This window comes from Parasteatoda tepidariorum, chromosome 5 (assembly GCF_043381705.1).
Source record: "Parasteatoda tepidariorum isolate YZ-2023 chromosome 5, CAS_Ptep_4.0, whole genome shotgun sequence".
Taxonomy (NCBI): domain Eukaryota; kingdom Metazoa; phylum Arthropoda; class Arachnida; order Araneae; family Theridiidae; genus Parasteatoda; species Parasteatoda tepidariorum.
Genome location: NC_092208.1, coordinates 774010 through 787036, shown reverse-complemented (window position 1 = coordinate 787036; position 13027 = coordinate 774010). Strand labels below are relative to the sequence as shown.

Here is a 13027-nt window from a genome sequence, read left to right as displayed (position 1 = left end):
TATATGACAACTATTATTTTTATTGCATTTATTATTATTATTATTATATGACTACTGTTATTTTTAATGCATTTATTATTATCATTATTATATGACTACTATTATTTTTATTGCATTTATTATTATGATGATCACTACTTTTCATAAATTGTTATTTACTAGTAACAAATGTACGCATCACTCGAATAGTACCCAATCCTGACTATCTTTTTGCAGCCAGCCAAGACGTGAAAATTTTTGCGGGATAGAGGGATTACCTGTTCGTTGAGTTGCCTCTTGTAGACCTTGACTTTCTCTGTGAGTTTTTCGACGGCGTCGTTCAACATGGTGATTGTCTTGTGATCCTCTTCTGTCTGCAACAGCAACTCCTTCACTCGGTGTTCCTTCTTCCTCATCATCTTCACAGTCTCTGAGTGTCTCTTCTTCTCTTCCTCACACTCCAACTCTATGTCTCGAATCTAGATCACAAAATAATGCACACTCTTTTATTTTGTGACAGACATAACATTTTTGTTCTTTCACTCCGAATTACGTACATAAAAACCAAATATGTGAATGACCGAAATCATCAAGAGAATATTGTCAGCTTTAGTATTCTTTTATTTCCACACACATACGCAGACGAACGATAAAAAAAAAAACATTAATAACAAGAAAAAATCGTTTGGGTTGCTTAGCAACCAGCCAGAGTTGCAGTTATTATTTTCACAAGAGTTGGCAGACGATTTAAAACAATTATTTAAACTAATGTCAATCGATGTCGGAACAAATATCGAATCACATAGTCGCTTTGGTAAATGTTCGAAATATATATTAGATCTACTTAAGTGCCAGTATACATTTGATCGGTATACCCTACACTGATGTTTATTTTTAAAATTCAATGCCACTGCCCGGTATGTACCCGACATCAATGTTTTTTTCAGGTTCAGTGCCACTGCCCAGTATGCATTTTGCCCGGTATGTCCTACATCCATGTTTTTTAACACTAGAAAGACTGAAACTTAGTACATAGCTATAGTGCTCAAAGGTAGACAAAATGACTGGATTGTGAAAGAATAACTAATGTGTAAGGAAATTTGTTTAACCCTTTTGAAGGCCGTGGTAAGTATACTTACCACTACCACGTTTTACCACTTTTAATTTAGGTTTCCATTTTTCAATAACTTCAGCTTTCTTGAAGTGAGTTTGAATAAAATTGGTAACCATTTGTCACTTTTAAAAAACGTATAAAAGTTATAAAACACATAATTCCTTTTGAAGTGTGTAGCATTTAAGGAATTTATTTTATAAATAAAGAAAAATAAAAGTCAGCAAGTTCCTAATAGGTCATGTTAAATATATTTACCACCAAAAAAATGGCATTTTTATAAACTAAATGAGTTTTTTTTATATCAATTACTGTTCTTAAAACAATTTCCATTCCAAAAATACTTTAATTCACCTTTACTAGAAATAAAAGGCCCGTTAAGGGGTAAAATAAATTTTTTTATATTATTTACAGTCATATAACAAGTTATTAGTAAATATTCAAAATAAAAAAAATTATAGGTTGTGCAAAAAGTCACAAAATTCAAAGAAATTGTGTCATTATATAAATCATTGTTTTTCTAATTGAAATTAAAATACAGTCAAAATGACTTCGTCACCAATGACATCATTCTAAGATTCAGTGATAAGATCTGATCTGCCTACCATAAAAAACCAGATCTGCCTACCAGTGATCTGCCTACCATAAGATTCAGTGCCCTGTATACACTTGCCCGGTATGTGCCCTACATCAATGTTTTTTTTTAAAAAAAAGATCAAGTGCTGTTGCTCAATATGTATTTAGCCGGTATTCCGAACACTGGCATTTCTCCTAATCTAACAGATATTAAAGTATCGAATAAATATAATCATACCAGCAAATAAATTAATATTAAATCGAATATAACAAATATGTCGGAAATATGTCGGACACCAAAGCGGACACCAAATATCAAATAAGTGCAATAATATCAGTTAATATCAAATCAGATATAACAAAATATGTCGGACATTTACCAAAGCGACTATGTGATGGCTGACACTCATCGGTGAAAGTCGACATTTTCTTGATTTCGGTTATTTAAAGTAACATGTACATTATAGATATTTCTTATTGTGCTTAATTGCTGGAAATAATCTTTCCAATTTATCCTTTTAATTATTATTTTTTTCTATAAAAAAATAATCGTTTAAAAAATTAGAAACGTAGGGGACTATAAGCAGAGAATTTAACATAAGATAGATTAATCTTCGCCTCGATTTTTAAATCAAACAGAAGATTATTTCTCTTAGATAAATGAAAAAAAAACATTTCTACTCAGCACAGTGGGCCAGCATCCAAGGTTTCATGGTCAAAATTAGTATTTCGATAAAATTTGCTTCAAAATTTGGGGCATGTAAATTGAATTCATAGTTGAAATTTTGAAATACACTAAAAATACCCAAAAAAAGCAAAATGGCGGCTGAAATAGGGCGAGCAAAAAAAAGAAATAATAATGTAGTACGTTTAAATAACTAAATATAGAAATGAAAATATAATAATTTTCGTCATTTTATATTAAAAATGAAAATCAAATTATATTTCCGATGTAATATTACAAAATAATGCGAAAACATGAAGAAAAAAAACAATTTTTGTTTTTTGGTATACTGAATCCTCCTTTGCAATACGGGCAAAATGGGGCAGGTTTTTTCGAAAGAAGAAACATCAAAGAAGGCAACAACAAAAAAGTTTTGCTAATGAACTCGTGGATCTTTTTGAAACTAATTTTCGAAAGTCATTCAAATTTTGTAAAATATCAAAAGATAACATATAAACAAGTGTGTCTAGAGTATTAACTCATCCATCACATTGAAAAAATGTACTATAATTTAACACTAATTACTCTTATAAAAATGTAACAGTAAGGTGAAATTCCTATATATATTTCTGAAATATAAAATTTAAAGGTTACATTTAAAACAATTTTTTTAAACATATTTTTCATAACATTGTACTCTCGTCGGTCCAAAAAGTAAATGATAATGTTTGGAATGATTATGAATACTTAATTTGGGATATATTAAAACTGCCTACACATATTTTGGTTGAAAAATTAGTTTTTGACTTTTGGCCAAAGATCGCTGGCCCACAGTGGAACAGGAAATGAAATTTGCTTTAATTTATAAAAGAAGAAGTAAAGGAAATGTGTAATGAAATACCCTGGATTCCAACTTGCTGATGACCCGTCTTCCACCTGCCAAAGCATTCGTCTCTACTTCCTCTATTCTGACCTGCAGGGTTCTCACTTCTACCTCCAGGGACTTCTTGATGGATTCGATCTTAATGCTCCTCTCTTGCTCTTCGATCAAAAGATCTTTTGTTGATTTCAATTCCACTACAGTTCTGTTGTAACGCTCGTCCGACACCTGCAATAAATAGTCATCAATTAGTGTAGTAATAAGGAACGGGATAGCCTGGTTCGTGGGTTCGAACACCGCCGGCAGAAGACTCCCAGTGCAGTAAAATGATGACTGATGCACGTTAAATCTGTCGAGTCGCAAAGTCCTCCATTTTCCCATAACAAATCAATACATCTGGGGGTACGGGATTTGAGATCGATCATTCTCAGATTCAGGTCTAAATTACGATCTGTGGATGAATGAATGGGTTCGCCTTATGAACGGGTGTGACGTGTGGTGTGGCAGGAGTTGAATTCTTGGCCATAGATGGCGCCACTGGAAAACAAGAATAATCGCACCCCATCTCCCTCAACAGGCATGCGTCAACAACAACAACAACAGCAGTGCAGTAGTAATAATAATAATAAAAGTAAATTTTCTACTGTCATTCCAGTTATGTTCCGTTAACCTTCTGCTTACGGTTGGTACAACAGGTGAACCAGAAAGGCTTCGTACTAAGAACCGTAAGCAAGGGGTTAAAATGCATTTGGGATTGATTCATTAAAAAAGTAATTCCCCTCACTTATTATACAAACACACATTTGATTTTTTGGTGGTAAGATGGATGGTATTTTCAAAATGTTACCCACTATCAAAAATGGATTATAAATTTGAGCTTTTGTTGTTGTAGCTGTCTTATGCCGCTTGTAAATACTGTCAAGGCCATTTTAACACTGGAAAGACCGAAACTTAGTATCTACATATATTGCCTGAAAACAGTCAAAATGACTGGATTGTAAAAGAATAAATAATGTGTAAAGAAATTTGCTTAAAATTACTTTTTTAAATTTTTATATTACTTACAGTTATATAACAAGTTATTGGCAAGTATTAAAGATAAAAAAATTAAATGTTGAACAAAATTCTAAGAAATTGTGTCATTATATACATCATTGTTTTTCGAATTGAAATTAAAAAGTAGTCAAAATGATTTCCGTAGGCAATCTAGTGTTAAGGAAGAGGAATGATCTTCTTGTTTTCCAGACGCGAAATGTATGGCCGATTATTTGACTTCTGCCACACACATACGTCAAGGCCCGTTTTACAGGGAGAACCTCATTCACACGCCATCCGTTCACCCGGAGATCGTAATCTTGATCTGAACCAGAACGCGATCCATTTCCGATCAAATACCTCCTGATTTGTTATAGGAACTTGGAGGACTTTGTGACCTCGACAGATTTAACATGCACCAATCACTATCTTATGCACAAAGAGTCTTCGGCAGGCGGGTATCGAACTTACGACCTCTTGAACATCGGCCCTACCCAGCAGACTATCTCGGCCAGATTTTTGCGCAAATCATAGGAGGGTAATAATACGTAATGTAAGACTAAAACACCTGTTTTGTAGTTTCCTTTTTGTTTAATTGTATGTTAAATACTAGGTGAGTATGCGAATTGTTAGGAAGCGTGCCTTTTCTTTATTGTCTCTAATTTACGTTATTTTATAACCGTCGTTGAACAGTCGACCCAATTTTGGGTTTGCGACTACTCATGCTCAACTTCCTAACCTTGTCATTTTGAACCCAATACAGAAGACAAGGGAACTTTTAAATCAAGCATTGAGAGAAACTTGCCTTTGTGAAGGACTTTTTGATGGAACTCATGCACATTTGCGTTACATAGATGGGAAAACCACCCATGGTTTGCCTAACGGCAAGGTGACTCTAACCCATGATCCGTCAACCTCTGAGGATAATTTACGTCATCACTGTGGTAGATGCGAGTCGGGTGCGGAATTCGTATCGACCCGTCATCGCTGGGATTCGAAACCGGTTTATCTTATTGTGAGGCGAAAACTCTATCCCCTGAGTCACCATGACTCTATTGTCTGCATCGAAAAAGCAATGTTCGTATAGAGCAGTGCTTCCCAAAGTGTGGTACCAGGGGTACGGGATCAGTTTAACGGGGGTACGCGTTCGTATGCGAAATACCTTGCAACAAACGAATATTGCAACAAAAATTTATTTAAAAACAAAGCTAACCATGAAAATTTACGATTACGTTTTTTTTATTGGCAATTTTTTGCAGAGTTAACAGTCAATAACTAAAATATGTTAATAAAAACATATTTTTAAAACATATATTTTTATTAATAAATATGTTAAAAAAAACATATTTTTTAAAATATACATTCATTTTTTTATTAGTGGTACACAGCGTTACGAAAAATGTAGAAAGGGTACACAATAGTCATAAGTTTGGGAAACACTGGTATAGAGCGTGGTAATTTTCTTAGGCTTATTGCGCTACTTTCAGTTCGATTTTATGTATTTCCATTTTTGCCTTCTGATCTATTTTTTTTTGTTGAATTTCGTTAAAGTAGGTTATATTCTTCCTTCCTCAGTTTTCTGTNTATTATTTATCTTAAATTCCTCAGCTGTTGAACCGTTAGTCTATTTTTGATCTTAAATTCCTCAGCTGTTAAAGTGTTAGTCTATTATTTTTACCTTAAATTCCTCAGCTGTTATTATACTTATGAGAATGTGTAATTACCCTGAGTTCCTTGGATATCTCTTCGTAGTCGTTGTGGAGAGTGAGGAATTCATTCTCTAGTTTACTCTTTGAGGAGGTCAAGTTCACATTGATGGTGGTCAGTTCTGAGATCTTGGAGTGTGATTCATCCAGGGACTGCTCAAGGGCACGTTTCGCCCTCAACGTCTGAAAATAAATATGGGAATTATTACACATTTCATGCAGAAACAACTTTGTGGGTAAAGTTGTTATGGACAATGTCAATCCTCATCTATGAAAAGGTAACCCACCATAGAATCGAGTTAACATGTCTTATATACTACTGAATTGGAATGGTATTTATGTTGTGGTAGACACACTACAGTACTCCCCCAGCCAGAATTGCAGCTGCGATAGAATTTGATGAACGGATGCCACTAGTGGATTCATTGCAGTGTTGTGAGAAGCCCGGAGAGCTGTATTACGATCACCGTACTTTTGCTGATGGTGAGAGCTGTATTAAGTTCGCGGTCGTGGTTGCACCTGTGTTGTCATTAGCAGTCGAGTGTACGTAGGCCAACGTTGTGCGTGATCGAGACTGAGTAGCAACAGTGCGAGGAGTTTGAGGCCCGGTGGCTCGGTGGTTTAAAGGTGCTGAGCTGTACTATCGTGATGGTTCGAGTGTCGGCTATATGTCCACACAGATTCGTGTCACCTTTTTTGAGTCTAATAGGTGAGATGTGTGTGTAATGCTGAGTCACAATCACGAATTCTTCGTGTCTCTCTGTGAGCGACAATATATTACTTTTAATTTACACTAAGTAATATTTAAAAAAAATTAAGACAAGGCAACAAAGAAAAACTCTATTTTAATGACGCTTTATTGCGTAATTACAATTTTTGCTCCCATATAAAACTGAAATTAATTCATTACATTTAATTCATGAATTAATATTTGAAACAAAATGTATTAACATCAAGTGTCATGAAATATAAGTTTAAAACAAAATTTATTTGAAGTTGAGTGAATGAATAAAGAGTATCTTATGATCGATTGAAAATTTGAACAAGATATAGGGTGAACTAATAATAGGAGTTGAATAAATATCTACAAAAATATGTTACAATCAATCAGTAGGAAAAGACGATATTTTAGGTTCTTTAGGAGTCTCAGTAGGAATTTGCAATTTTTGAAATATTATTATTATTACTGAGAGCTTGACTCTCAGTAATAATTGTTACGATGTCATTTTTTTAACTATTTTAATGCTATTAATCTAACTGATAATGTAATTGCTCATTCTATAAGTAAAAACGTCTATCCATAATATATATATATATTCATTAGTAATTCTTTCACACCTTCCTCACTACCATTACATTGAAATAAGATAAGTTCATTAAGAAAGTGAACACTATCTTCCATATTATGATAAAAAACAAAAGGGTCTATATTACCAGCTTGATAAACACATGNGGTAGTTATAATGCGTTGTCCAATATTAAAAGGAGATATAGGGCCATGTTGTAATAATATATATATATATATATAAAGTTAAAATATTGAGAAAATAATTAAAAATAATGACAAGAGAGGAAAATTATTAAAATATTTTTCAAAAGTATTTAAGAAAAATTCATTTTTTAATTATCTAAAAAAAAATTATAATCCGGTAAACAAAATAAAGAAACGATATAATCTCTTCATCAGCTCAAACGATAACAGCTGCAGAGTGCTTTCTAATATTGTATCAATATAGCCAAAGAAAAATATATCAATACAATATACAAAACTTATTAACTTTCTTCTTTTTCCTCTCGTTCCTTTTTGTTTTCATTGTGCGAAAAGTGCAAATCTTTCTGGCAGCATTTACAATGTTTCAGAATTCCGCAGAAGTAAACTTATGGTAAAAAAAAATCAGTATTTTAATACGACGTATAAACTCATTTATTTTTTTCGATTGTTCAAAAATGATCCACGATTTTACTTTTTCATTAAACCTTAATAAACCCTTTCATAATCCTTCTTTAATAGTATTTTACTTATTAAAAACAAAAAAAATTAAAAATCACTGTATTGCACTAAATTAATAAAAATATTATTAATAAAAATCAAATTATTATTGTTAAAATAAATGGATTATCATATAATAAACATAAATGCCGTTACTTTTGTGTCATGGTATAGTATATTTTATTTGCTTGAATGCGGCAATAATTATAATGGATAAACGAGAGATAAAACATTTTATGTAATGAATAAAGGAAACTGGGGAATACGCGTGTTTTTCTAAAGAAAAGAATTCCTGCTATTGATATTTCTTCTTTTTCTGCGAAAGAAGGCTTATTTCCAAATAGCACTATAAAGATAGTGCTTATCTTTTTTATTAGCATAACTTATTATTACGTATAAACACTAGAAAAAAAATTTTACGCAACATGAATAAAAAATTTGAAGAGAATGGAAATTTTATGCTTTCCCATTAGATATACATTTAGTTTCTTACGTATAAAGTAGCTGATGTTATAACAGGGTGTTTCGTAATAATCGCTCTTAATAGGATTTTTCGGAGCACTGGTCAAAACTGAAGACGCAAAAGTATGGATATAAATTCGTATAAAGCATGTCATTACTAAAAAATTACACTGCGTCCAATAATTGGGTCTATTTATTGTAATATACTAATATAATACCTGATATAATAAATAGTCCATATTTATATAATATATTGTCTGATTTATCCAGTCGTCGAATTTATATTATATATTGTCTCATTGAGCCCATTGATGCACGAACGTAAACAGGTGCAAACCGGTTTCAGTCTCGTAAAGACAACAAGTTTAGTTTTGTTACATTAAAACTTTCGTTCGTAAAGGGGCCTGTTTAAACTGAATCACTTCATACAATATATTTTATCGATGCTAAAAAAATGCAGAATTGAAACTCAGACTAGGCGTTACTTTGCATTAAAACATTACCGTTTCAGGGACAACTGTGAAAATTACTATTTTTTGCGTAATGTTAAAATGCAACTGAAATAATTTTTTTCTCTGAAATTTTTATTTAAAGTATGTTTAGTGGAAGAAAAAAAATGAATTTCCCATTCATTGTCACGCCTCGTAAGATTCTCTTTTAAACAGTTTTTATATCAAAATATTTTAGAGTTATTTCACTCACGGATTCGAGAGAGACTCTGAGCTCATCTAACAAAATAACAGTTATAATATTACATATTTATTTATTTAAACAGTTATAATTTCAGTGAAACTCACGGATTCGAGAGAGACTCTGAGCTCTTCTAACAAAATAACAGTTATAATACTACATATTTAGTTATTTAAACAGTTATAATTTCAATGAAACTCACGGATTCAAGAGAGACTCTGAGCTCTTCCAGTTCAGCCATAAGAGCCTGGATTCTCCTTTGAGAGACTCCCAATTGATCAATTGCTTGATTCAGCTGTCGGCTCACATCATCATAATGAGCTTGCAACTCCTACAAATCAAAACATCACTTTAACAACAAAAAAGATCAAACAGAAGAGCGGAACAATATTAAAAAAAAATTTCTTTCGATTCAACCTTACATTCATACGATACATTAAAAAAAATTTTTTTTTAAATATTATTCTTTAAATAATTTAAATTTTTTTTTTTTACCGTGATCTTGGTAGACTGTATCTTGATGGTCTTCTGCATGTCGATGTTCTGCTTGTTGGCAACGTCTAAACTCATCTCCAGTTCTGTGATGGTCACCTGCATCTTCTTCTTGATGCGGGCAACTTCGGTCTTCACTTTAGCTTCAGCTTCAGCCAGGCGCTGACTCAATTGATCGATCTCAATAGCCATCTGCTTTCTGCACACAATAGAGTAACACACACACATATATATATTATATATATATATATATATGCTAAAAAAATTGAAATTAATCGGTTCAGTGGGGTCGGAGAAGCATGACTGATCATGTTGCAGAGTCTTATCTATATATGTAAATATAGTAAAGCTTGTTTGGTCGATCAACGTTGGGAGAACTCTTAAATGGTCCATTTAGACAAGTGGTCACCTTATAAAGTGGGAATTAAGTTCTTTTCCAAATTTGATATTTGTTCATTAAGATCATTATAAGACAGTTGATCAAGAAATTCAAGTGATCAAAATACATACACATAAAATAAAAATAAAAAACTATTTCATTTTTAGCTATTTAAATACCATAGCTACCAACCTGGATGTACTGCCTACCCAGAATATTTAGAATGGTAGCAAATAACAATTTAAATTAATCTTAAATTTTTCAATTTTGCATGCATTTAAAAATTTCTAAGAACAATTGAAAGGTTTCATAAAAGTGTTTAAATTGTTTTTATGTAGATGTGTCAAAAATCGTTCGAAATTAAATTAAAATTAATTTAAATCAATAATAAAATATTAAATCTTAAAATTTACTACCACTTTAAATATTCAAATAGAAGTGTTCAAAAAAATTGGAACTACCTCGCAATTATGTAAATACTGGTTGCTGTCTAAAAATATATTTACATGATTTATTAGATTTTAAGTCTACATTTTTTTCNTGTAGTAAAACAACGAAAATGTTCTTTTTCACTACTTGGTGTAAATTAGCTGCCATTATTTCTCGCACGCAGCTGCGATGCAATATAAAGTAAGAATTATGATCATGATTCATCCATATGAATTATGATTCATATGTATGAATTATGATTCATATGTAGGAATTATGATTCATATGTATAAATTATGATTCATATGTATGAATTATGATTCATATGTATGAATTATGATTCATCAACAATATCGCTAACACTACACGTAAAGAATTTTAGTGCAAATTAACACCAAAAATGGTGGTAACAACAATGTGATATAGGGATACATCATAGATAACTTTTGGTCGATCGTGTAGTAAAACAACGAAAATGTTCTTTTTCACTACTTGGTGTAAATTAGCTGCCATTATTTCTCGCACGCAGCTGCGATGCAATATAAAGTAAGAATTATGATCATGATTCATCCATATGAATTATGATTCATATGTATGAATTATGATTCATATGTAGGAATTATGATTCATATGTATAAATTATGATTCATATGTATGAATTATGATTCATATGTATGAATTATGATTCATCAACAATATCGCTAACACTACACGTAAAGAATTTTAGTGCAAATTAACACCAAAAATGGTGGTAACAACAATGTGATATAGGGATACATCATAGATAACTTTTGGTCGATCGTGTAGTAAAACAACGAAAATGTTCTTTTTCACTACTTGGTGTAAATTAGCTGCCAGTATTTCTCGCACGCAGCTGCGATGCAATATAAAGTAAGAATTATGATCATGATTCATCTACAATGAATCATAATTCATCGATATGAATTATGATCATGATTCATCAACAATAGATATGAATTATGATTCATCCATATGAATTATGATCAACACTATCACCAACATTACACATAAAGAATTTTAGTGCAAATTAACACCGAAAATGAGGGCAACAACAATGTAATGTAGTGATATATCATAGATAACTTTTGGTTGATTGTTTAGTAAAACATCGAAAATGTTCTTCTTCACTTCTTGGTGTAAATTAGCCGCCACTATTTCCGGTACACAGTTGCACTTAAATTTATAATTACGGTGAGATAAGATACATAAGAGTCAGTTAAGTTATTTTTGTGATGCAATATAAAGTAAGAATTCTGATCATGATTCATCGACAATGAATAAGAATTATGATTCAACTATATGAATTATGATCAAAGCTATCACTAACACTACACGTAAATAATTTTAGTGCAAATAAACACGGAAAATGGATGTAACAACAACGTAATGTAGTGATACATCATAGATAACTTTTGGTTGATTGTGTAGTAAAACATAAAAAATTGTTCTTTTCTGCCACCATTTTTCGTATTCAATGGTACTAAAATTTATAAATACAGTACACCGTAAAAATAACTCAACTGACTTTTATACGATGTGCATAAAAAGTCAGTTGAGTTATTTTTACGGTACAAATATAAAGTAAGAATTATTAATTTAGGAATTCAATAATTTAATATCTTTCGCAGAGGTTTAAAATTTAAAAATACTACGCCCAACAATTTTCCCAATAATAACTAATATATGCCATTATTGTAAAGATTTAGCTGAAACTTTATTGTGTTGAAGTTTCAAAAATAAAAGGTTGAGTATAGGAATAACTAACATAAAATAAGAATTTTGCAATGTCATTTAAATATGAGCTAGTAACAAGTGTTAAATCTTATATTTTTCAGACAAACATATGAAAAGAGAAAAAAAAATGGAAATAAAATATGAATTGGAAAAGCATTATTTTCACCATCATTTCAACAACATAATTTTCAGAACTATTTAAAACAAAATTGACATTTCAAGTAAACAATTGCGAGAAAAAATATGAATAAGTGTTCTCACTGAATCACGAATTTACCAAACTTAGTCAGTATGTATTAGTACGTATGTATTGGTACTTATGTACGTGTTGGTACTTACCGCCAGCAACTTCCTCGGTTTCAGCGGATTCGACTATTGGTGATGATTCATTTGCGTCTTCCGAATCTTCACACTTATGAATAACCACGATAGTGTCCGAAATTGTGTCCTGATTCGATTGAGATTCAGAAGAATCATCTTTTTTATTTTCATCTCCATCTGAAGCAACGCTTTGCGCCGCTTTAGAAAAAATACTACCAAGTTCTGATAACGAGAGGGTTACGATAGCTGGTGATTCGTTGCCTTGCGTCTTCTCGTTCAGATCTGGTGATGGACTCGACCCGGTGGTAGCTTGTTCTTCCTCCACCCCCATTTATAAACAAATTCGAATACACCAAAAGTAAAACAACTTTGTTCGAAACAAACGATTATTCAATTTTCGATTCTAGTCCAATGTGTCCAATACTGTAGAATTGTATTTAGTACAACTTTGTTCGAGGCAAACGATTATTCAATTTTCGATTCTAGTCCAATGTGTCCAATACTGTAGAATTGTATTTAGTACAACTTTGTTCGAAGCAAACGATTACTCAATTCTCG

At 31.8% G+C, this 13027-nt stretch overlaps 1 protein-coding gene across 1 annotated transcript in view; it reads right to left on the bottom strand.

Moving 5' to 3' along the window:
* Positions 1-13027, bottom strand: part of LOC107441917 (paramyosin) — a gene marked incomplete in the record, with an annotated part of 88303 nt that overhangs the window by 4233 nt on the left and 71043 nt on the right. The window contains 5 exon segments of the mRNA XM_071180861.1: positions 258-458; positions 3232-3438; positions 5970-6134; positions 9296-9424; positions 9589-9841. Coding sequence (XP_071036962.1) covers positions 258-458; positions 3232-3438; positions 5970-6134; positions 9296-9424; positions 9589-9841 — 955 coding nt within the window.